Raw genomic sequence first — 26811 nt, 5'->3', positions numbered from 1 at the left:
AGTCCAGAGTGATGCTCTCTGCACAAGTCAGTGCCCCAATTCATAGCTTTCCGACTAGAATAGCTGTTTGGTTGCCATTTGTGCCTACTCCTTTTAATAAAAATGTATAAATGTACCAGACTAGTGTTTTGGTACCTACCAGTAAGTTTAGTGATCGCTCTAGCACCTCTAATGTCTTGGGGCTCAAATACATTGCTGACATGTAGTTTTGATTTCATGCTGTATCCCAAATGTTCTTTCATCGTCGCAAGGAAATGACTCATGCCCCCCCCCCCCCCCCCCAACAGCCCAAACCATAAATAGTGCTTAGAATAAAATCCATCAACAGCTAGCTGGAAGAGGCTTGCACGTTTATAATAATTAGTGTATTCGTTTATAGAAGAATTATAGGTACAACACCACATTGATGAAACACAGAAAAACTCACCACTCCGCTCGCAGACTTGGTCTTCACGTCTAACTTCACCAGTCCAAAACCTACAGAACAAAGACCAGATTACTGACATTACTTCGGGGAAAGACCGAAAACACATGTATAAGTCCAAAGTTTCTTCGAGATACTGCCCGACACACAGCACAAACGCAAGCACTTTATATGATGTCTTGTCTGCTTCCTTAAAGAATATGAATTGAACTGTCCACTGGACTACTGTTTCTCAGGGAGCTTTGTAGCCCTCATACTGCTTCTCAATACCCCCCCCCCCCCCCATGTGGGATGCAGAGTTGCCACAGACTAGGTTTGATTTGAATCACAGTTGTTCTAATTCTAGCAGGGTAAGTATAAATTAGTCCGATTGTTTATATTCAAATTTACTGAGCACCTAACAGAAGATATGCAAGAAACAATCTGTTTATTGAGATGCATACATTCTATGTACAAAGCCTGTAAGGATTTGGATCAAAAGTGCATATGCAAAAAAATCTACTAACATGTAAATGAGTTCAACTAGGTTCCTAGAAAAAAAGTAACTAAAGCAAACTTTTTCTACAAACATTGCCCTGGACTCAGTCGAGTGTGTGTGTTCCTGCCTTGTATGAATATGTACACCAAATGCATTCACACTACTCTCTGATAAGTCTAACAGCTCAGCTAACGCTAAACAGTGTAAAGTGTTATCTCCTTTAACCTTTGCCACACCTTTTGGGGATCATTGGACTCTGCAAACTATACCTCTTTTTGGTATAGAATATACAGAGACAGCTTTCTACACTTTGTAACCACTGCACCTTTTGCCTGGGATTGGAAATTCGTATCCAGCAGAGGGGAAGTTGGTTAACTGCTTATGCAAATGCTCAGATGTCGATCTCGTTATGTTGTACAATGTCTCCAGACGATTCACAATCATACTTTACTGTGCAAGGTATTTGATGAAAAACAAACTGGTAAGTCGTGAGCAAAAACATAAGTACGTTCAACCACTAGTTTTTCTTCACTGTGCAAACTGGGACCATAAATGGCACATTGGGACCCTATTCCTAAATACTGCAGCACAAACTACCAAGCCATACCTCTCTGTAGTGAACAATCAACCAAGCAAGTTTTTGCTTTGCTGGCCCTCACACTAAGTGGAAGGGGTACACGTTGATGTGCTAGTGTTGCTCTCTATAACAGAGCTGACAATGCACTACTACGATGAGGGCTAATGAGGGGGCAGTGCATGGAAGTTTGGATACAAATGACCCTTTAGGGGAAAATCTCAAACGGGTTTGAATTTCGTCGGTCAAGATTTACACACCTAAATAAACACTACTAGTCCAGAGAATGGCTTACAGAGAAGAGCACCAGCATAACCCTCCCGGATGATAGTGGCGCTCTACAACTACATAAAATGAGAAATAAAGGGGGCCAAGGATGATCAAGGTAGGATATCCAAAGTTTTTGTTTAAGCCATCACTGGATCGTTTCCAATGGCTTTCCAGTAATCAGTACAGCCAGCACCAGAGATTACGCTGTATTGTACGTAAAAGAGGATTCAATATGCAAAAGTGATCACATTCTAGCTAATTTCAAGTGTCATACAGGCACCGGTTTAAGCTAGAAGGATTTGCAGTAGTCAACTGAGAATGTAACTTCACGTACGTAGGGCCCTGATTTTCCTAGAGTTCACCACAAAAACACAAAATTAGATATGTTAATTTTTTTAACAGATTGGAAATTGTAATAAATTTGCGATCGTGGGGATGAAGGAGAGGGTTACGAAATAGATTTCATTTTGAAATGGTATCAACGTAGGGCAGAATGACAAATACTCAGGATAGGTTTGAAGAGTTATGCACTTGCTACAGAGATACATTTAGGTTGCAAATCCCAAAACGGGATCGCAACAGTAAAAACTGCATTCTAACTTCTGTGGGGATAACTATGTATTACCAAGTACAATAACAGTACTTTACAAGCAGACCATCTTATCTTCAATTGTCAGAATAAAGTGATTGAAAAGCAAATGGATCATTCTTTGTGTTCCATGTTGTCAAGCTAGGACTGGTCTATTCAAAGCCATACTTCTCAAAGACAGTTTATTAATGCAACATGCTATTGACATCAATGTGGATTTTGCTAGCCAATACAGATGCCCACCACAAAAGTGTGCAATTCACTGAACTAGACAGAAACCCAACTGCCACCGTTAGTCATGGCACACTGGGAAGTTTGCACCATAGCACTAGGACACGGTTTAAACAAGGCTTTAGTTCAGAATCAGCATATTTTGTCTAAGTGGTAACGTTCTGGGCAGGTTCCACAGAATAGTGTCATTTCTTTGGTGAGAGAAGTCAGTCTTACCATCAGACCAACTCACACCAGAGTTGTGTAATGAGCAAGATGGGAACCACAGAACTATTATTAATCCTAGCGACAAATTGTGTGCTCTTGGATCAACAGACTTTTTTAACAGTGACAGAAATAACTTAAATCAAACTAAACACTGGCAGTAAGCATGCAATAAGAAAACAGGACATTAAACCAACAATCATTTGAAGGCACCCAAGGGGGAGAGTACATTCAGTCATAATCCACCCCATAAACCAAGGAGTTCTGAATGTAGTTTTGGTACTCCTGCTGCATCAAGTTGTTGGAGGACCGTCAAATCATATGCTTCCAATTCCTTTCTACCCTTGTCATTATGTGATAGAGGTGAGTGAGCCATTGATGGCTCAGGCCAAACTCGAGCCAGATGAATGTCTCTGGCTCGGCTCAAAGTTCTTAGATACTCGAGCCCAAAACAAAGCCTCTATTTGACTTCTGTCCGCCACCCACTCTAACACCACCAAAAACTAAATACAAAGCATTAAGTATTGATGTAATGCAAGAGAAAGAAGGAAATACCAATGTAGTGGCTGAGTTGCACAACTTAAAACAAGAAAATGTGGGATCAGTCCTCCCCCGGACAAAATTGAGTGCTCCTAGGCAATTGTTTTATTTCACTTTGCCTCCTTTTTAGTTTTCGCTTGCGCTGCGCTTGTGAAAATTATTTAGCTGTGTAAAGCAGATGCTTTAGCCTTGGAACGTTTGTGGCTTTTTCCATTCATGCCTCAGTACCTTTCTTTGCACTTTGTAGGCATTATCGGATTGATTTTTTTCAACGTTATCTGCCTAACTTAAATAGGCAGTCACAAGTCTTATCTTTCAGGCACGTGGGTCACTATTTGAATGGTGCAGTGGCACCCGGGCCATCATAACTCCTCTAAACACCAAATATTGTTGTATTTTACAACTAAACAGGCAGTCACAAGTGCAGTTCTCTAGTAAGCGCTATGGTCATTTCAATAGGGCACCAGGATCAGAAGCTCCAGGCACCCCACTTAACACAGATTATTGCTATATTTTACAACTAAACAGGCAGTCACAAGTGGTTCTCTCAGGCACTAGGCTCATTATTTGAATGGTGCAGGAGGTGCATTGGCACCAGATCCAAAATCTCTAGGCACCACACTAAACACCTAATATTGCTATATTTTGCTACTATACAGTCATCTTTCAGTTAAAGCTGCTTGATCTGAATTGTGTAGCAGGTGCAGTGGCACCGGGGCCAAAAGCTTTAGTGACCCCACTAAACACAGATCAGAAGTGGGTTCCTACTCGTGCCGACCACTTTGCTATTCACAGTCCAAGCCAGCGTCAGTAAACACTTTCTGAACAATTTGCACGTATTTTAAACCAAGTTTCACCTGCTTGTAACTAGAGTGCGCAGATATCCTGTTCCATGCCCATTTCTCTCAGAGAAACTTTTCGGTCCACCGCAGCTGTGCACTGTTTGTGTGGAGGAGATATTTGGCTACACTTCCGCTTTGGGCAGGGTCAGTGCGCTAGTTGCCGCCTCACTCAGTCATAAGACCAATGCTACAACTGAAGCCCCTCTGGTGCTTCGAAGGCCTGACCGGGAAGAACTTCTAAAACTAAAAAATACACCACACACGCCGGCCTTCCGGGACTCACTGGTAGAAAGTCTCTGTTCAAATAAGTTGCTAGTGGACACCAGAGACCCACTGAGGAGTGGTGTGCTGGGCTACGGATACGGGGTTAGAGGTGCCCTTTGGACTAAAGACTACGCTGCTGAACACCCGGTCCCTCCAAAAGCACAATTTAGAGATCTTTACGCAACTCCAGGAAAAGGAGCTCAACCTCCTTGCATTAACGGAGACCTGGTTAGAGGAGACCTCTGGTCCCGAAGTAGTGACCTCCCTCCCCCGAGATTACGACATCTTAATGTATAACCAGCAAGGGAACAAAAGAGGGGCAGAGTCGCAGTCTGCAGCCGCAGGTCACTTACCACTGAGAAAATCGTTGAGGAGAGCCTGGATAGGGCAGAGGTTTTGGAGATTAAGATCAGGCTCCAATCATCCTGCCTGATAGTAGTATATCGCCACCCACCCAGTCAACCCCGCTATTGAATGATCTGTTCCATGAAGTGATTAGTGATCTGTGCTCAAGATATCAACAGATCCTGATATTAGGGGATTTTTACTATCATTGGGATCTAATACCTAGGGTTTGTGTATATAGTAGGTTCGGAGAGGCTATTACTATGTTGGGGATGCAGCAAATTGTGGAGTCCCCACTCACGAGAAGGGTCATACTCTAGATCTTATTTGGACCACGTCCTCAGTCAAGCTACATACATATTGAGGACCATGTAGCTGGTCAGATCACGATCTGATTAGCCTCCAACTCCCAGTGGGTAGCTGCCCTATACACCTACCCTCAGTCTGGAGGGCAGCAATCGTCGCAAGATAAGAGGACGCCAAGCTGAGGGAAGCACTGAATGAGACAGTACACGCAGGATCACAGTCCAGGGATCCAGACCTGGTGTACGAAAACCTCACTTCCGGGTTAAGGGCAGCCTTCGATATGGTGGCTCCCACGCAAAGGGAAAGGGTAACAAACAATATGAAGGGTGCCCCCTGGTACACGCAAGAACTAAGAGAAATACAGGCTCTCCATCAATGCGAAAGGCACTCGCGGAAATCATACGACCTAGAAGCAAGGAGAAGTATAAAGCAACATTAGCTCTCCACTCCACAAAAAAAATAAAAAAATAAAAAATCAGTCGTTAGATCCAAATCTGTGTACTATGAAGGGAGTATTAGGGGGGCTACAAATATTCAGAGAGACCCTCAACGTACTCAAGGAGTTGCATGAAAGAACAAAGGCCAGTCGCTACCCAAGCTGATTGTGAAAAGGTACAGGATTTCTTTCTAGCCAAGGTTAAAAACAACACTGAGGAGGAGCTTCGCGCGCACCCAAGATGGTCGCGTGAGCACAGGGCTCCCGGACCCTCGCCACCTCCATCGACTATCCTGTACTTTATCCTGGTTCAGACGACGGGTGTTTATTGGCACAGTTCTACTGCTCATTTATTTGTTTCAACGAACTTTTTTGGACTTCGGGTCCAGAGCTACAGACTGTCGCAGTTTTCTGGCCTGCTCCATGGTGACGCCCCGCGCTATCTTGTCTCGCTTGCCGTTCAGTAAGTGAACAACAACGGACTGCCAGACTTGCGTGGGCTGGCGATCGCTTTCGGTTTCGATTTCTGTCCGGAGCTCAACCTGACTTTGTTGGCTCCGTGGGCGGCCGGACACTCCTACACCCTTGGTCTCTCCGTTCCTACTGCCGATCTGTAGCGGTTTCCAGATCTGAGACTGGCACCACCTTCGCCCTTTTGGTCCTACATTTGCCACCGCAGTCACCATTTTTACCCGTCAACAGGCGACCCGCACGGGTCCAGGATCCAAGATGGCCACCAAGCCTGAGGGTGGGAAGCGCGGGCCTAAACCAGGCGTTCGAGGGAGTGCTCTGCAAACTAACATTATGGACCGGTACACTCAAGCTAAGGGATCGCCGGGAGCAGCAGCTAAAACCTCGACGACGATGCCGGAGGACTCATCGATTGAGGACGAGCCCTCGCTGCGAGATCTCATGGGCGCCATCACTGGTATGAAGGCCTCATTGGGGCAACAATATGAGGCCTTGACTCTCAAACTGGATACGGTGGCGATTGACGTCAATTTGATCAGGGCGGACTTGGCGAAAACAAATGAAAAGGTCAAATCCTTGGATCTTACGACCTCTAGCCTGGTCACCGACGTTTCTGATTTGCAGGCTGAAGTCGGGAATCTGAGGAAAGCCACTGATTACTACTCTGGGCGACTAGGACTATGAAAGCCGTGCCAGGCGCAATAACATCCGCCTGATTGGGGTCCCGGAATCATCGACTGCTGCCTCCACGGACCTATTGGTGGAAGACCTGGTGCTGAATCACCTGGCGCCCAAGGGTCTCAGCAAGTTTTTCGCTGTCGAACGTGCATATAGGATCCCCGGCAGCACACCTAAATCGGGTGCTAACCCTCGACCCATCATCGCGAGGATTTTTCATTTCCGGGACAGAGACGCTATCCTGCAGGCTTCGCGGCAGTCAGGTCCCATTGCCTTTGAGAACTCTACTGTCAGCTCCTATCCGGACTTTACACAACAGGTCCAGAAACAGAGGCTGGGGTTTCAGGGGGTCAAGAAGAGACTCCGGGAGGGAAAGGTCAATGAAGTATGCCATTCTCTTTCCGGCCCGTCTGCAGGTGGTACATAAGGATCGTACTTTTTTCTTCGATCATCCTGGGGTTGTGAGTGACTGGCTTGACACGCTGCCTATGGATCATGAACCTTTTGAGGACTCTGGCAAGTCGGATCGGGCGGAGGGTGGCCCGACGGAGCAAGAGTAACTGTTGACTTTGACCCCGTACCCTTACCTTTGGCTTTGAACTGTGCTATGCTGTGTTCTTAATGTTTGCAAGTAATAGTCTTTTTTGGGGGTCTGTGGGGGGGGTGAACGGGTCCTTTCTCCTCCTGGGTTTTCTTTTCGTAGAGTAGTTGGGTGGTTGGGCGACAGGCACACTGCGAGTTTATGGGGCTCTTTGGTCTTCAGCAGGGGTGCGGGTGGGGGGTATAGTTGTTTTGACATTGTTGGGGGGGCTGGGTTGTTTGTTTGAATTTTCTTGTTACTTGCAAGGCGAGGGAAAGGCGCACTCCTGTTTTTTGCAGTTGCTCTGGGTGTGGGGCCGGGGAGGGGCTGAGCACGGGGATGGGGGGTAGGGGACTTCGGTTATTGTGTTGGAACGTGAACGGGTTGGGGGATGGGATTAAGAGGAGGGTGGTGTTACAATTGCTGAAACGTTTGACTCCAGATGTTGTCTTACTGCAGGAGACTCATTTGCTCGGCAACAAGTGCTACGCTTTGAATAGGCGTGGTTATCGCCTTGTGGTGCACTCGGGTTTCACTTCGGGCTCTAGGGGGGGGCGGGCATTCTGGTTCGGGCCTCCCTCCCCTTGGCCATTGATGATGTCATATTGGATGATAAGGGACGATACGCTGCCATTGTGGGGCGCTGGGAGGGGAAGGTTCTTATTCTGATTTCTGTGTACGTGCCCCCGGGCCTCCAGGCCACCACCTTTGCTGATCTGAGTGGACTTATCCTGGGCCTCCCCGAGGGTTTGCTTTTGGTTGGGGGTGACTTTAATGCGGTGGTCTCGGGAATGCATGATCGTCACCCTCCCAGGGAACTGCCGAGGGCCCAGATTTGGTTGAGCGACTTCCTGGAGACGTTGGGGCTCACTGATTGCTGGCGGTTGCTTCACCCGGGACAGTTGCAATATACCTATCATTCTGGTGCTCATGGTAGTCTCTCGAGGCTTGATCACGTTTTACTGCCCTCAGCCCATGCATCCCTCATACGGGAAGTTAAACATCTGGCACGGGGTATCTCGGACCATTCTCCGCTTTGGCTGGTGGTTGATGCACGGCAGGGTTCGGCGGGCCGAGTGGCCCCGATCAACCCCTGGTATTTGAAGGACCCCAGGGTCAGGGATGAGCTGGTTAAAGCACACAATTGTTATTTTGAGGAAAATGTGGGCTCTGTTTCCTCCCCTGGTGTACTTTGGGAAGCTTACAAGACTGTCATTCGTGGCCAGGCCCTCTCATTGATTGGTAGCGTGAAGTTGGCCAACCGTGCTGAGACGGTTCGACTTGAAGGGGAGGTCACAGCCCTGGAGGAGGGCTTGGAATCTGGGGTTACCGCTGAGGGGTTACATCTACTGGAGTTGAAACAACATGAATACAGAGCTCTGGTCACTGAAGCTGCTAAGGAAATGGGGAGGGAACAGCAGGGACGCCAGTATGATGTGGGTGATAAGGCTGGGAAACTGCTTGCTTGGTTGGATAAGAGGGAAAGTGCGAGTCGTGTCGTCCCTGTGATTGTTGCGGAGAATGGAGAGTGTTGTACGGACCCTGTTGATATTGTCGCATGTTTTGCTGATTATTTCCGCGAGGTGTACTCCCAGGTGTCTGATCGATCGGAGCAGGACTCCCACCTGTTATTGCGTGATATTGCACTTCCCCGATTGTCTGATATTGATAGGGATGCTCTGGATGCTCCGCCTACTGTGGACGAGGTTGCCGCTGCTGTCCGTTCGGTCCGATCCGGCAAGGCCTCGGGCCCTAATGGGCTCCCCATTGAGCTATATAAACTGCGCCCGGATTCGCTAGCTCCTCATTTGCGCTCGATGTTTCTTCAGTCTTTGGAGGTGGGGTTTCTCCCGCCAGACCAGAGACTGGCCACTATTGTTGTCATCCACAAGGATGGTAAACCTCGGGATCGCTGCACCTCTTTTCGACCCATTTCGTTGATTAATGCGGAACCTAAAATCTTGGCCAAGCTGCTGGCGACACGTTTGGCGTCCGTTATTGGGGACCTGGTTCACCCTGATCAATCCGGCTTTATACAGCACCGTAACACGGCGCTTAACCTCCGAAGGTTGCATGGAGTTCTGGCACGGGCTGAGACGCTGCGTGAGCCCGCCATCTTGGCGTCCTTGGACGCTACGATGGCGTTTGATACAATAGAATGGCCGTATTTGTGGGCGGTTCTTGCTAAGTTTGGTTTTGGTTCGGACTTCGTTCGATGGGTCAAATTGCTCTACGCCGGTCCCATGGCCCAGGTGGAGGTCAATGGTCGGGTCTCTGCGCCCTTTGCACTGAGCAGAGGGACGCGACAGGGCTGTCCCCTGTCCCCCTTGTTGTTTGCTCTTGCCTTGGAACCGCTGGCGGCCTGGTTGCGGTGGGAACCGTCCCTGAAGGGCATTAGATGGAGTTCGGACTTTGAGGACCGTGTATCTCTCTACGCTGATGATATTCTGCTTTATCTTACATCACCCCGTAAATCCCTCATTGTGCTGTTTGATGTCTTAACGTCCTTCCGCAAAAACTCAGGTCTTGTCATCAACTGGTCGAAGTCCTGTGTATACGTCCTGTCGGGTACCGCCCCCCTTCTGCCAAGCGGCTGTCCTATCGCGATTGTGGAAGATGGATTTAAATATCTAGGCATTTTTATCTCGCTGAGCCCTGCACTGCGGTTCGTAATTTACTGCCCCCTCTTCAGCGCCTTCGGGCAGATGTGGTAGCCTGGGGGAAACTTCCTCTCTCTCCCCTGGGTAGAGCGGCATTGTTTAAGATTATGTCACTGCCCAGATTCCTCTACGCATTGCAAAACACGCTTGACGTTGTCCCGGCTACATATTTCCGTGAGGTCGAGAGTTTACAGAGACGACTGGTGTGGGGGGGGTAGGCCCCGGATTGCCATTGCTAAATTGTCGCTCCCGTGGTATGACGGTGGAATTGCTTTGCCTGATATCCGTCGCTATTATTGGGCGTCTCAACTGGGGGCAATAAATCATTGCATGTATGGCCCTTTGCCAAATCCGGCCTTCGCGATGGACAAATGGTTGTTACCGGGGGGCGACTACAATAGAGCCCTCTACTCGAAACTCACCCCTCGCAACGTGACGGGCCCCACTAGGACGGCCGTCCAGGTATGGCGACATGCTTCCATGGCGCTTGGGTGGACTGATAAATTGACTCGTGCCACCCCCCTGTTCGCCTCTGATGGACTTGGCTCACTTTGGCAGTCCCGGGGGTTTGATAGGTGGGACTTGATTGGTATCAGCAGGATTGATGATGTTTGGACTAAGGGGAGAATGAAGACGTTTGAGGAATTGAAAACAGAGTACGCTTTGAGCGATCGCGAATTCTTTCGCTATGCACAGATCCGCCACGCGGTGCTCTCGGTCTTCCCTTCGGGTGTGGAGATTCCGGAGTCGTCCCCGCTTGAGGACAGGGTACTGGACGGACATGTTCCTGATAGTACGATTTCGCTTATTTATAAAAAGTTAATCAACTCCAGGTCTGACCTCCTGTCTCGACTTAGAGAGGTCTGGACTGGTGATGGGCTGGAGCTGGACGATGAGGACTGGCAGGCGGCGATCTCCTCCCCTAAAGAGGTGGCCATCCAGGCGCGCCTTAGATTTGTGCAACTTAAAATCCTGCATAGAGTGTATGTCACTGGTCCCCGTTTGGTGCATATGGGCTTCTCTGTGGATGGTTTGTGTCGGCGTGGCTGTGGTCTCCTGGGCACCTTTTACATATCATCTGGGAGTGCCCTGAGATAGTGCGATTCTGGACCCGTGTGCACGAGGTGATGAGTGAGGTTACCGGGGTGCGATCGATGCCGGAAGCTAGGAAATGCCTGCTGAACGTATGGGAACCGAATGATTACTCCGTGTCGCAGCTTCGGTGGGTGACCTTGGGCAACATGATTGCCAAAAGAGACATTGCGCAATTGTGGGGCGCTCAGGGCCCGCCCGGACTTCAGAAATGGAAACAAAACATGGACTGGTGCATGTTCAGAGAAAAAACTGTGTATATTTCTCGTGGTTACCCCCGGAAATGGGGGAAGATATGGACTCAGTGGAACACTTATCGTGGTGATATATGTGCCCCTCCTCTTCCTGATCCTGATGTTGCACCTATGTCCCCGTAACCCGAGGGTTCCTCCACACACTATTGTATACTGATTGCAATTTGTTTCTTCTGCCCCCCCCCCCCCCCACTGTGTAACTCTCTCGATCGAACGAACGCTCATTGGATTGTCCTTCCCGCTCCAACACCATGTAATGCAACGTTGTGTATATTGATGTCTCTTTTTCTTCCTCCTTGCAAGTTGTTTGTGTCTGTTATAAAATCAATAAAAAGTTTTCACAAAAAAAAAAAAAACACTGAAATAGGTAATACTTTTATTACCCCGTGTCCTCCATCAGTGGTGGACTCGCCAGAGTTTCTGGACGCTTCTCTCTCAACCTTGCCGGCACTTTACTCAAATGGTCTAGCCCACATCGTGGCCAAAGTAAAATCCGAGTCACCAGAAGATCCCTGCCCCCCTTTGGTGTTCAAAAAAGGTCACTCCGGCAGTAGAGTCACAAGTGCTGTCCCTACTAAATCTCTCCTTAACTACAGGGAAGGTACCTGAAAAATTCAAGGAAGCCATAGTGATTCCAATGCCGAAAAAAGCTGGGGCAGACATGAACTATTTGAAAAACTTCCGACCAATCTCCCAGCTTCCTTTCCTGGCCAAAGTTCTTGAGCAACATGTGCTCTGAGTTAGTAATGCTCTCAGTGCTGGATGAATTGAGGCTAGCAGCTGATAAGAATCATCCCTCGGCACTGATCTTATTAGATCTCTCAGCCGCGTTTGACAGTTGAGATTCCCCAGATTTGAAACAAGCTCCCGGACAATATGCAAAGGGAAACCATGCTACTTCCGTTTAGGAGGAAACTCAAAACCATGCTGTTTACGGAGGCATTTGGATAAATCCACCTACTGTACGCTGAGTATCCTCAGGACTAAGGGATTCCTGGCTCATGGTCCACGCTACAAGCGCCTAGAGATCTTTGGTGATTGGCACTCTATAAATATAATCTAACATTAACAAGCTACAACTTACAAAAACAAGCATTGGCATAACCAATACGTCTCGCCTTTGGGCCCTTATAAGCTTTATAGCCGCACAGATATGCAATCAAAAATTAAGGGAGAGGTGAAAGAACTGGATATCTTCATTCCACTGAGGTCTGGGCAATCAGGGAGAATATGGGTAGTACGATGTGTGAAAACAAAAAGGGATTATAAGTATGTTGACATGGCACTTCGAGTGGAACTAACCCTACGTGGGTCAGTCTAGAAAGTGATTTTACTTCCACTGAGGGATGTCAAGGTAATAAAAGTGTGTCTCAAAGGGCAAAATGCTTCAGAGACAGGAAGCCCCTTGAATGTTTAATTTCTTCCTGGATATAAATGTGTAGCACCATCTGGGCTCCGGGGAGGAGGGGCCACAGGTTGGCTTCCGTAACTGGTGGCACAAAGTGGGGAGCTGCACCGACCCGGACAGGGTGGGTGTTTAGGGGAGAGACCCCAGCTGTGTGTGGGCACAAGGTCTGGTGCGAGAGTGTGTGTGTGAAAGTGGAGGGAGAGCAGAAGGGTCTGTATGCCAAGGATAGACACCAAGAAAGCGGATTTTAGGAAAGGGAGATAATGTAGGCGGTTTGGGAGGAATTTTGTATGTGTGCACAAGCGTATGTGTATGCAGGAAGCGCAGAGGGAGTCAAATGATATATAGGAGGGTTGTGGGAAAGACTGGAAGTAGCGTGGCAACTTGCTGGGGTAACGGGTGTGCAATTACTGAAGACAACAATGAAATAAAGTAGAAAGAAGAATAAAAAAGAGGATGTAATAAAAGAAAAGAAAAAAAAAGAACCGGAAGGTAACGAATGAAGAGTTGGTTCGTCTGCATAATGATCATGCCTTGATTCCTAGCAATGCAGGGTTGTGAATGCTTAAACATTAACAGAAACTGCATTTTCCCCTCCCAACAACCTCCCCGCTGAAGAGGCTGCATCCACAAAAGCAGAAACAAAGTTAAGCTATAAATAGAGAGTATAGAAGGAACGTTGTTTCCTAGAAAACAGTGTTGTCTGCCAGCCTTGACAGGACTCATGTGGGCTTTTTATTCTATTCTACACATTTTATTAGAGCATACAAATAACATCCTATATAAAATATCCCCTAGCCCCATTAAGATGTTCATAGTTTGGAGCTTAAAACAGCACTGCAGCTCTTTGAACATTGAGACATGTTTTAACCAGCAAAGCGGCTCAGTTGCATTCAACAATTTGGTTATTACTAGAAAGTTACAACAGAGTCCTAGCTAACTCCTCTTCATCTGCTAGTCTCAACAATCGACAAAGCCTCCTTCACTTCTCGAAACATGCACGAACCATACAAACATTGGAGACTACCAAACTACCTCCTTTGTGTATGAAAATGCAAAAGAGTTGGGTTCTATTGTCGGGGGGGAGGGGGGGCGGTCAGACAAAGGATGCTATTTAGGTTACTTTCTGATGTCAACGAATGTGGGAGGTTCGAGGCCGATATTCGAACCAAGGACTCTCAAGCAAGAAAAGTTCAATATTGGGATCCCTCTGCTTATCCTCTCCGCTCGCAGAGCCCTGAAGTCCAGTTCGATTTGCAGGGGTCATGCTTCCAGATGTAGCTTGGCTCTAGATAGGTACTTTCCCAATGCCTGTTTGTGTCACATTTCCACTATTCCCTGTGATGGTGATTGATTTTGGGAAGGGGGGGGGCTTTTAGTTCCTTTGGAGTATTTACTATGTGTTGCATTACGTGGGGTTTATTCTATGTTTTGGCCCCCACTTCGTTATCTTATTTTGTATTGAAAGTGTCTTGATGTTTTTATTTTACGGGATGAGCAATGCCTATAGAATGGGTGGTGTCGAAATGTTTTTATGGCAATGAAAAACATTGTAGCATTACACTTGATTTAAAACAAAGTGCTGTTCCTGGGAGTATACTCTTGGATACACTATACCACCATACCCTCTACATCGAGCCATTGAAAAAAACAAAAAAAGGCTGCCAGAGCTCTATTCATGTAATAAAACCCCAGTGGGTCAGACAACTTGGCACCCTGATCTGCATTTCAGTCAGTCAGCCCTCTGCGCTTCTGGAGGATCTCCACACAGACTATAGACCGTTTCTTGATAACAGTCTTGCAACTCTGAACTTGCACACATGGAACAGGAGTAGTCAGCTCTTGAGGATATTCGCTTTTGGTCCACAGTCGGCCCTTTTCTAGACCTGTGTATTTCAAAAGGAGGACTGCTCACCTCCTAGTGTCGAGCCACTGTATGCAAACTGACCTATACTCTTCAGTCCACAGTGTCCCTGGCAGAGAAAGGACTGAACATGGTAATGTACAGGAAAACTTAGGCGCCATCTGTGTGTGTTTTATTGCCTGAACAGTTCATAAGTTTATCCTAGGACAGTTTTCAGAATCGAGCCCACTTTACTTCCTAAGGTGGCAATGGAGTTTAATATTTCTCAAGTGATTTCTCTTACATGTCCCACCCCATCTATCCAAAGAGGAGAAACTCCTTTCTAGGCCCTACCCATCCACTGGAAGAAACCCTTAAGACTAGGCTATAATATGTTGGCAAATATTTAGGGTTTTCAGCTTGGGAAGGCTGTGAGAAAAACAATCAATTACAAGGTGGTTGTCCAAGTCTGTGAAACATTGCCACAAACTGGCAGGCGTACTTGGCCTTGAAGTTCTTCAGGTTCATTCTACAATGGAGCAACTGTTCTCTGTTTAGGGGTGTCCATTTCCAAAGAAACTGCATTGCTGGCACTTGGTCTTGAGCGCATTCTCCGAGTCGAGATGGTTGCAGTGTCTCAAACGAGAAAGGCTTGTCTGTTTAGTGTTTGGAAGAGGAATGCTCCAATTCCTATACTAAAACATTTCCGGATCCCGTCTCATTCAGTGATCTATTTGGGTGAATGTGTGATTTATAGTACAAGTAACAGAAGAGGCTGGGAAAAAGTCTGTGTGGGGGTGTGTAAGTGGGATTACCAGTTGTTTAGGGGACTGACGAAGTACACGTTCACAATGTATAGAAAATGGACGAGGTGTACTGAGGCTGACGATGTGCAGGAGTAATGCCCAAGCTATGCCCGCTGTAATTATTAATGTACCTATCAAGGATCAGCCCATTGATACTGAACATCCTACGCATGGGACTAAAGGAGCTAGAACATATTAGCACATATTTTAATGCTTGCCAGTAGTGAAGAATGCCAGATGTTCTGCAGCAATTATAGGGGAACTCGAAGACCTCACTGGAAATTTCAGGACACTGTGGAAATCCTCAATTTCCTTAGCTCCCCATCAGGTGTGGAGCATACTATCAAGTTTTGGTACTCGTCACCTCGTCTAGCTTTAATCTAGTGCCCGGAAAGTAGCTGCTACTATGCCCTAGCCAGGGCCCGAGGCCCTCACTAACCGTAACACCACTCACCCATCCTAAAGTTGTAATAACACACACAACATGCTGAAGATATGCAGCCACACAAAAAACTTGCCAAGTGAGGGACATGGCACACTGAACCTTACTCTATTAAAACAAAATATTGTACACTTATGCAAACTAAAGCTCAAAAGAAATGCCGAAACCCTCTCATATATACAATGTACCAACAGACATTGAGTGACAACCTGCCAACATAGACCTCGTCCAAAACCCAGTGAAGCATTGCACATAACTGTTGAACTGCCTCGTTTTGTCATTTCTTCCAAAATGACTATGCTCTTTAATAGGTCACGTTTCCGGAGAGTGTCCTCCAACCTCGTTGCAAGCTGAGATTGTTTAATGGTGTGCTCCTCGTTCAAAATCGTGCATTTATTATAAGATCGAAACTTACCGTATCCCTTGTTGAACGTATCTCTGGCACACTTGCCAAGGTCAGCATAACCTGGTGGAACAGCCATTATATCTGGAACAAACAAGAGAAAGAAATTGAAACTCAACAGCAATTTCACAAGTACCTTGCCAAAAGTAACGAGTAATGTGAGCAGTAGTGACGCGTCTATAGCAATCTGAGAACTTCCTTGCGACTGTGCTGCTGAAAACACGGAATGCAATAACTTTCACTGTAAGACAAAAAGCGAAGGGACCACAGTCATGTCCCAGGAAAGAACAAGGGGTTCCAGGCACAATCTAAAAAGTCTTTTCAGCACAAATCCAAAAGAGGCGTCATTTGATATATGTATACCCTATGGTCAACACCAGTCACCTCCAATATGGCTGATGGCTAATGTGCATTCCATATTATGTGCCCCTGCTTTATGTCGCCCCCCCCCCCCCTACATCTCAATTACACATTCACTGACCTCTAGTATTAACACATGCACTAGTCTCAACTTCTGGCAGAACTCGTAAATCCAATATACACAATACTGGCCAGCAGTTGACAATCACAGCATCCAATAACACCCACCAGCAACTAATCATGTTCATACTTACCCACCGACATAAAAGGTATGTTTATTGACCTAATCTATCAATACACGCTTTGGAAAACCGCTCTGTATCACTGCAGACATCAAGATCTCACTCCAAGTTTTTGAACGTGAAACGGGCACTTGCTGAGGAAAGGACACACCCATTCTGAGATCAGCACTCATTGAATGATAATCCAGTCTATGAATGAACCCTTCCTTATAAGTGAGGGGGCACTCACACGCAATTAGCAGTGAGGTCATACCAATGACAATGACCAATATGCACATGCCTGTTACATTACATAAAGCTCACGTTCACTGGAGCCATAATGCTGTATACCATTTCTTTAGAAATCCTAAATAGCAAACAAAGAAATTAAAGCAAGCCAGGCAGTGTTTTAAAGATAGATTAGTGGATTTTCACCTTCTTAAAAAATACCTCCATGATAAAAGTATTCGGGGCAATATTAATAGTAATGTGGTTTAAGGAGAAAAAGCACGACAATGTACAGGCACAAAAAGAAAATGTAATAAGTTAACACGTAATGATCAGATGATCTAGCGCGTTGGTGCTACATGAAGAGACTAAATTAATAAAAGCGTTCAAATACGGACTCAAGAAGAGATCAACTCCATCATTACGTCCAGACAAAAACTCCTCACATCCCGCCCTTTTGTTTCGTCCCAGGGGAGCCTCTCCCTTTCTTTTTACTTACACCACGCTTAGGCTAAACTATTGAGTGGCCTAATCTTCGCTATCCTGATTCGTTTGAACCGCCGAGGAACACCTCTCCCGAGCACATCCATACAAACTCTTCATAGTCTTCAAACAACCGTTAGGTATGCAGGCACCCGATACACCAATAAACTTGAAATAAGTACTTTTGTGGAATATTACTTCGCACTTTTACTACTATGGCCGTTCTCCAACATTCTTTTTCATGCTGGGCAGAAAACTTCACCTTAAGGTTAGCAAAATATACCAAGGGTGCGTAAAGGCCACTCCAAAGTTTAAGTTAGAGTCATACAGAGCTCACATCCCCCACGAGTCCACCATACCTGTAACCTTCTCGGGACCTGCAATTTTCTCTTGACCTGCAATTTTATCGGGACCTGCAATTTTCGCCGGAGCCGCAATTTTCGCCGGAGCCGCAATTTTCACCGGAGCCGCAATTTTCACCGGAGCCGCAATTTTCACCGGAGCCGCAATTTTCGCCGGGGCCGCAATTTTCACCGGAGCTGCAACCTCCACCGGACATTCGGGATTAGGAGTTTTAGACGACATTATATACTCTCCCTAGCACTAAAGTCAAATCAATTAGCTCTTCTTCATCAAATATTTGGTCTTTTCACTGTCATTTCAAAGTCGATGCCTTCGGTCAAACAGCTGATCAAGTAGCCATGGCAGTTGAGAGGACGGAAGAGAATTCTGGCATAGAACACTTGGTGCATCACAAATAACTGGGTAGTCATGGTAACGGGCACCACAAAGGTTCTACAGTGAACTCTGATCCAGAAGTAAACAAATGAAGCTTCAACTCCAGGAGGAGAACGTTTCATGGTATATGTAAGTAATAGGCCCCCTTGGATGTCAACACCCACCAGCAAGGGCAGTCTGTGCTGAACTAAAACTCACGTTCGAGAAATGCAACTACAGCTTTGAGTAAAACAGTACTAGGACTTGATTAAAAATATGTAAGAGGAATATAAAAATATTTCCTACTTTAAGCGTGGCCGTAAAGTTTAAAGATTAGAGTGAAATCACTTGTCACCATGAGGAACACAAGCATTGGCAAAGCCAAAAGGTCTCGGCTACACAAAGTTATGGCTTTGTAATTGTTTTTAGTACTATTGCAAAAAAAAAATAGAGCGGCAGGGGGGCGGACAAACAGCCACGGGGGGGGGGGGCGGGGACACAAACAGAGCCTCGGCGGGTGGCAGGGGGGAACAAACAGCCACGGGGGAGGGCGGACAAACAGAGCCACGGCGGGTGCCGGGAACAGAGCCACGGCAGGGGGGAGGACAAACAACCACGGGGCAGACAAAGCCACGGCGGGTGGCAGGACGACAAAAAGAGCCACGGCGGGGGGACAAACAGAGCCACGGTAGGGTGGCAGGGGGGGGGGAACAACAGAGCCACGGTAGGGTGGCAGGGGGGGGAACAACAGAGCCACGGCGGGTGGCAGGGGGGAACAAACAGAGCCACGGCGGGTGCCGGGAACAGAGCCACGGCGGGTGCCGGGAACAGAGCCACGGCAGGGGGGAGGACAAACAACCACGGGACAGAAAGCCACGGCGGGTGGCAGGACGACAAAAAGAGCCACGGCGGGGGGACAAACAGAGCCACGGCGGGTGGCAGGGGGGGGGGGGGGGGACAACAGAGCCACGGCGGGTGGCAGGGGGGGAACAAACAGAGCCACGGCGAGGGGCGGGGGGAACAAACAGAGCCACGGCGGGGGGCAGGGGGGAACAAACAGAGCCACGGCGGGGGGCAGGGGGGAACAAACAGAGCCACGGCGGGGGGCAGGGGGGAACAAACAGAGCCACGGCGGGGGGCAGGGGGGAACAAACAGAGCCACGGCGGGGGACAGGGGGGTGAACAAAGAGCCACGGCAGGGGGGAACAAAGCCACGGCGGGTGGCAAGGGGGGAACAAACAGAGCCACGGCGGGGGGCAGGGGGGAACAAACAGAGCCACGGCGGGGGGCAGGGGGGAACAAACAGAGCCACGGCGGGGGACAGGGGGGTGAACAAAGAGCCACGGCAGGGGGGAACAAAGCCACGGCGGGTGGCAAGGGGGGAACAAACAGAGCCACGGCAAGTGGAAGGGGGGGGAACAAACAGCCACGGCGGGTGGCAGGGGTAGGACAAAGAGCGACGGCGGGTGGCAGGGGTAGGACAAACAGCCACGGCAAGTGGCAGGGGGGAACAAACCGAGCCAGGGCAAGTGGAAGGGGGGAGGAACAAACAGCCACGGCGGGTTGCAGGGGTAGGACAAAGAGCGACGGCGGGTGACAACAGCAGTATAAAAATGTGTACACACTTGAAACTAACAATTGGAGGCTACCTATAATGCTCTTAGATTAAATGCAAACATTTGCAGAATCCTGAAAACAAGAATGAAGATTCCTGGTTTTGAAAATAAAATCTACACAAAAATAACTACAAGAAAAACGGTTTGCTAAGCTGGGCAATTTTAGGTTCAATTTCTGTGAGGCATCCTTTTATAAAAGGTCTTCGATTCATACTAGTAATCCCCAAAATAAAGGAAAATTAGTTTAAAAAGAGTTTTGGCAAGATCATGGGAAACCTGAAAATGAACAAGCATTGGCAAATAATCTGTCTGGGTGCGGATGCCAAACTTATGGTTTGTCAATGTGCATTTTGCAATTTTATTTTTGTTGGAGCTTCCAGGCCTAATTGGGAACAATCTAAATTTGCTAAAAGCAAAAAAGCACACAGTGCCATAGTTGTCCCTGAAACTGAAGTTACCTACTTTGTGTGCCAATGTGCTCTTTGAGGAAAAAGTAGAATGTGTCACTCACAGAGATGTATAGATAGAAAATCTTTCATAAAAACGAAATACCTTGGCTAACTTAGGGGCCCAATTATTAAAGAAAGTCACAAAGTTCCCATAGTTTGTGTCCTCACATTAGTGAAGAATTACTACTCATGAATTCAAAAGTATTGACAGAAGGAGGCCTAGAAACCGTACTCCTTTGTGAACTGCGTTTTTGCATGAGTAAATATGCATGTGTAGGTTTTCTGAAGCGAGAATCTGCTGAGCATTTGTAAGTTCACTTTCAATACAACCCCTTTATACCACCACCCTGGAAAAAGTGTTTACTTCTGCCCTTGTGTGAAGTAGATTTCCAACATGTCCCAGAGTGCGAAGAGATCAGAGAAGAGTTGGTAAAAACACAAAAAAAAACCATTTAAAGTGCACATTTGTAGCCACCCACAGACTCAAGCAGATATTTCAACCCTGGTACTATCACTTATGGATAGTTTCAGCTCCAGTATCTAGACTTGCAGCAAGATTAACAAAGAAAAAAAAAAAGGGATATTGCTAGAATACCAACCCAGTGTAATGCGAGCCCCAGCATAGTGATAACGACTATTTCCGGATGTCTGATTCAATAAAAATGTTGCCATAATCGGTCACCTTAATGCATGGCACCAAAGGGACAAGTGGATTTTTTTTTTAACCATTACAAGATTTATGAAGCATCCTATCCCATAGACTGTCAGATATTTTATAAAATTCCATACCCCTGGAATATTCTATCTGAGAAGTGGCAAAAAACAGGCCCGTTGCAAGTTGGCATCCACTGATGAGGACAATAAATAATGAACTAAGGCGCAATGCTGAGCAATATGTCGTAAATAAGCATCATGATCATTATCTGTGCAATGGAAACTTGGAACATCCTCTTCAATGAACTTGATAATTGTACAGGGTGCACGGATGTAGTCGTTCTCAATCTTTTGAACAAAGCAAGAGTACAAGCGTAAAGAAACACAACAACACCCTCAAAAGAATGCATGACCCGGAACCCTGAAGTGAGTAATCAGTGTCCAGTTTTTTTAAACGTAAATCCAAAGGGCATCATAGGGAGAGTGCTAAAAGAAAGGTGCCTAGAACTAGTAAATGTACAACGAGCCTTGAACCAGGTCAAAAGGCCCAGAGACTCTGGAATCAGTGAAAGTACATAGAGTCCAGAACCGAGAAACTATGGGAATTACCAGAACTGGTACAGAGCACCCATGACAGACTAAGGTCCTACAAAAAAAAAAAACCAAAAAAAAAAAAAAAAAAAAAACACTTTTTGATACACTACTGACTATTTTAAATACCCTCACCACTCATTAGTTATCTTTACATTACTGACTATTTTAAATACCCTCACCACTCATTAGTTATCTTTGCACAACACGTCCTGAACTCATTATCCCGCTCCGCAGTAGATCTGGCGTTGTAGCACACCCAAGAGACACTGTCTCTTTGGTGGAGCCCGATGATGAAGCATGTCATCACTAGGTGGTGAGTGAGGGCTTTCTTTAACGTCCCAGTGAGGTCGTTCCTGTACCTTAAGTTTGTTGCTCCCTACTGTGGTCAAGCCTACTCCTTAAGACACTCTTGTTTTCTTTATTGATAGTCTAAGGTACTGCAACTTGAACCTGGTCAGTGAGCCCACAGAACTGTGCCCAGAGAACGGAGAGCTCTTAGAACCCAGAGTCCAGTTTGTGCGAGTATTGGAGAGGAAGGTGCCATCCTGTGAAGACAGTTCCTGCAGCGACCACACAAAATTGTGATGATTATCTAGATGGTAGTACAAGACCAACCTGTCCCATAAATTACACCTGGATCTTGCTGGAAACTGGGAAATACCGGAGAATGTTGATGTGTACCGTATAGTACTAGATGCGAGGACACAGGTATTCTGCAGTGCAAATAAGGAATATGCTACTTACCAGTATGCATCTGTTCTTGGCATGTAGGGCTGCTGACATTCATATCTGTGCATAGATCACCGCCTAGTGTTGGGTCCGGATGATTGCACATTGTTGTCCTGGAAGAGTCTTCGAAGTATCACGAGATAGGTGGCTCCTCCTTTGGACTACAGTGCGCATGGACATCCTCAGATTGTTTTTCGCCATTGTGGACGAGATGGAGTATAGTACAGAAAGAGATGTCCATGCAAAGAGTGAATGCTGTAGCTGCGACAGGCACCAGGGAGGTGGGTGGGCGATATGAATGTCAGCAGCCCTACATGCCAAGAACAGATGCATACTGGTAAGTAGCATATTCCGTTCGAGGCATGTGGGCTGCTGAATTCATATCTGTGCATAGAATGTATAGCAGTATCTCCCCTAGCGGTGGCTACCTGTGTCAGCTGCAGCAGTCTGGAAAAGAGTTTTGAGAACAGCCTGTCCTACAGCAGCTTGCTGTTTTGACTGTACATCTACACAATAGTGTTTTGTAAATGTATGTGGTTGACCATGTGGCTGCTCTACAAATTTCGTGTAAAGGAATATTTCCTAGGAAAACCATGGATGCCCCTAGCTTACGTGTGGGATGCGCTCTAGGGGGAACTGTTAAGGTGCGTCATGCCTTCAAATAACATATTTGGATGCACTTAACTATCCATCTGGCTATACCCGATTTTGAAATAGGGTTGCCTTTGTGTTGCGGTGAGAAGGCAACAAACAATTGTTTCGTTTTCCGAAATGTTTTTGTTCGGTCTATGTAATATAGCAGAGCTCTTTTGACATCAAGGGTATGCAAGGCCCTTTCAGCTACTGTTTGTGGGTTCTGAAAGAACACTGGCAATTCTATAGTTTGATTTATATGGAAATGGGATACCACCTTCGGCATGAATTTAGGGTTTGTTCTTAGAACTACTCTAATGGCTCTTGAATAGTTAGGGCTTGCAGCTCACCAACTCTTCGAAGCAAGGCAATAAGGAAGCCACTTTCCAAGTAAGAAATTTTAGTTCGCACGAGTGCAGTGGTTCAAAGGGTGGTCCCATTAGTCTGGTTAAGACAACGTTTAGATTCCAGACTGGTGAAGGTCGGTGTCTTGGAGGGATTACGCGTTTAAGTCCTTCCATAAATGCTTTGATTGCTGGCACCCTGAATAGTGAAAGGTGTTGCCTGTTTTGCAGATATGCTGCTAACGCAGCTAGGTGTATTCTAATGGAAGAAAATGCTAAATTGCACCGTTGGAGGTGCAATAAGTAGCAGATGATGTTTTGAGTGGAAGCATCAAGTGGGTTAATGTCATTGTTATTACAGTAAATGACGAAAAGTTTAGACTTTGCTGCATAGCATGCTCAGGTAGTAGGCTTCCTTGCCTCTTTGATAATATTCATGCAGTCTGGAGGCAAGTTGAGGTATCCAAATTCTAGGATTTAGGGAGCCAGATCGCTAGGTTCAGCTGTTGGGGATATGGGTGTTGGATTTCACCATGATTCTGCGTTAGAAGACTGGGTGTTAGTCGCAGTCTTTGATGAGGCACTACTGACAGTTCTAGGAACGTTGTGTACCATGGTTGCTTGCCCACGTGGGATTAAATAGAATTAACGTCAGAGAACGTTGGCGCATTTTGCGTGCCACCAGCGGTATTAATGGAGCTGGGGGAAAAGTGTATGCAAATTTGCCTGACCAGTTCATCCATATCGCATTGCCCTGCGACTGCGGAAACCTGGCGGCAAAGTACTGGCATTTTGCGTTTTCGCTTGTGGCAAACAGATCTATTTCCGGGTGTCCCCATTTCCGGAAGAATGGCTGGAGCACTTTGGGGTGAATTTCCCGTTCGTGCATCTGTTGGCTGTGCCTGCTTAGCAGGTCGGCAACCTGGTTGTCCTTGCCCGGAAGGTGTTCTGCCATGAGAAAAATGTTCCTCTGAATGGCCCATTTCCACATTGCTTGAGCTAGGTGAGGCAGCTGTGGAGAGTGTGTCACTCCGTTTTTGAATATAATCCATAGCTGTCATGTTGTCCGTCCAGATCAACACAGCTTTGTCGCGTAAGTGTGTCGCAAAAGCTTTTAGGGCTAGAAAGATGGCCATCAGCTCTAGAAGGTTGATATGCAGTTTTTTCTGCTGTACCGTCCAGTGTCCTTGTACTGTGTAGTGTAGGACATGGGCTCCCCATCCTAGTAGGGATGTGTCCGCTGTTAACACTATTTGTGGGATAGGCTCTTGGAACAGTCGTCCCTTGCAAAGGTTTTGTGGATTCCACCAATGCAGAGAGTTGTATGACCAACTGGTAACCAACACTAGATCTTTTAATTGCCCGTGAGCCTGGTTCCACTGCCTTGCTAGGCATTCTTGCAGCGGGCGCATATGTAGTCTGGCGTGAGGGACTATGAAGATGCAGGAGGCCATCATGCCTATTAGCTGCATAAACACTCGGGCTGGTAGTGAGTGTTGGGGTCTGAACTTTTGTATTAATGTCAGCATTCCTTGGACACGTGCTGTGTTGGGATATGCTTTTGCTGCCAGTGTATCTATCGTTGCTCCCAGGGACTGTTGGACGTGGGAGGGTTGTAGATGTGAATTGGGGTATTTAGTGAGAATCCTAAACTGTGCAGTAGGTGTATGGTCTTTGACATGTGGTCGGCACATTGCTAGGCTGATGGCGCTTGTATTAGCCAGTCGTCCAGATAAGGGTACACATGGATGTGTTGCATTCTGAGATGTGCTGCCACTGTAGCTAGACATTTGGTGAACACTCTTGGAGCTGTTGTCACCCCAAATGGTAGGACCTTGAACTGGTAGTGTTGTCCTTGTATGGTGAACCTCAAATACTTTCTGTGAGCAGGGTGTATTGGTATATGAAAGTATGCAGCTTTGAGGTCTAAGGTTGCTAGGAAGTCTCCTTGGCGAAGCAATGGTAAGACTTGCTGGAGAGTCAGCATGTGAAAATGTTCTGACAAAATGTACAGGTTGCGGGGCCTGAGGTCCAGTATTGGTCTGAGAGACCCATCCTTTTTCGGAATTAGGAAGTATAGGGAGTATACTCCTGTTCCCTGATGTTGCAGTGGGACTGGTTCTATGGCCCCCTTTAGCAGCATACTGATGACCTCTTGCTGAAGTAGCGTTATATGTTCCTGTGACATAGGACGGTGCACGGGTGGTATGTTGGGTGGAGTTGAGGTGAGCTCTAGGCAATAGCCATGTTGGATAATTTGCCTGACCCACTTGTCTGTGGTGATATTTACCCAGACTGGCTGAAATAGTTGTATTCTTCCCCCGACTGGTGTTATGTGGTCTGGGGGTAGTGCAAAGAAGTCACTGCTTTGTGTTAGTGGAGGATCTATTTGAATCGCCTCCACGACCTCTTCCCTTTGTATTGTTTCCTCTATAACCACCTCTGCTGGTGTTCTTGTTATATGTGGATTGTGTGTTACTCTTATAGTTGGTGGATTGCTGTGATGTTCCTCGTGCTCCTCTTCTATAATTGGAGCGACGAAAGGAGCCCCGGTGTTGTTGGGACTGACGAGCCCTCATAGACTTTGCTGTTTCTGCATCCTTTTTCATTTTGTCCAGAATTGAATCAACTGCTGGACCAAATAAAAAGTCTGGGTTGATTGGCTGATTAAGAAGTGTAGATTGGACTTCATTCTTAAAGCCTGAAATACGAAGCCATGCTTGGCGCCTTAGTAGCACGCTTGTATTAATGGACCTGGCAGCTGTGTCTGCCGCATCTAGGGCACATTTAATGGATGCATTGGTGATGAGCTTTTCTTCTTGTAGAAGTTCATCTGCCTGCTGTTTGTAGGGATCAGGTAAGTGTTGGAGAATTTCTTCCAAACTGTCATAGGGTGCTCTATCATATCTGGCTAGCAAGGCCTGTGTATTGGCTATTCTCCAGGAGTTTGCTGCCTGAGCCGCCACTCTTTTGCCTGATGCCTCAAAGATTTTAGACCCCTTGTCGGGAGGTGCGGCCTCACCAGTAGTCTGAGTTCGCACGCTTACGTGCGTTGGATAACACTAAGGAATCTAGGGGTAGCTGACCTTTGATGTATGTAGGATCTATAGGTGCAGCCCTGTATTTCTTCTCGATTCTTGGGTTTATGACCCGTGCCCTAGCAGTGTCCTTAAAAATGTCACTGGCATGTTTTAATACCCCTTTTAACATTGGGAGTGTTTTAGCGTGTCTTTCAGATGTTGTCAGTGTATCAAAGAGGAAGTCTTCCTCAATAGCATCAGAGTGCATCTCTATATTGTGGTAGGTTGCAGCTCTATCTAGTAGTGAATTAAATGCCACTGTATCCTCTGTGGGTGATGGTTTAGTAGGGTATACTGCAGGGTCTGTAATGGGCAGAATCCCTTCAGTGTCTGGATCCCCCTCCTCCAGCCCATGGCTGTGTGTTAGGCTCTGAAAGTGGGTTTTGTGGATAACCAAAACCCACATCTGCGTCCTGATCTTCATCAGGGTTGTAATCAGAGCGTGCCGGTGAGGTTGGGGCATAAGGAGTAGTAGACATAGCAGGAGTGATAGGCTCAAAGAGTATAGGAGAGGTTGCACAGTCTCTTTTTCTTTAAGGGGATCTTGGAAAGGTCTTCAGTTG

General features: G+C 46.8%; 1 protein-coding gene across 3 annotated transcripts in view; it reads right to left on the bottom strand.

Moving 5' to 3' along the window:
- VDAC2 (voltage dependent anion channel 2) overlaps positions 1-26811 on the bottom strand; it is a 97518-nt gene that overhangs the window by 56967 nt on the left and 13740 nt on the right. For 2 of the 3 annotated variants that reach the window (XM_078643361.1, XM_078643360.1), the window contains exons 2-3: positions 16153-16224; positions 428-477 (exon numbers count right to left, since the gene is read on the bottom strand). In XM_078643361.1, the coding sequence (XP_078499487.1) occupies positions 428-477; positions 16153-16219 (117 nt within the window). In that variant the 5' untranslated portion in view covers positions 16220-16224. Of the gene's footprint in view, positions 1-427; positions 478-16152; positions 16225-17791; positions 18116-26811 lie in introns of those variants that run through there. The other variant, XM_078643359.1, reaches the window with a different exon arrangement.

The sequence above is a fragment of the Lissotriton helveticus genome, chromosome 5_1 (genome assembly GCF_964261635.1).
Source record: "Lissotriton helveticus chromosome 5_1, aLisHel1.1, whole genome shotgun sequence".
Lineage (NCBI taxonomy): Eukaryota > Metazoa > Chordata > Amphibia > Caudata > Salamandridae > Lissotriton > Lissotriton helveticus.
Note: the sequence above shows the minus strand (reverse complement) of the source record. Positions and strands in the feature narration are given on the sequence as shown.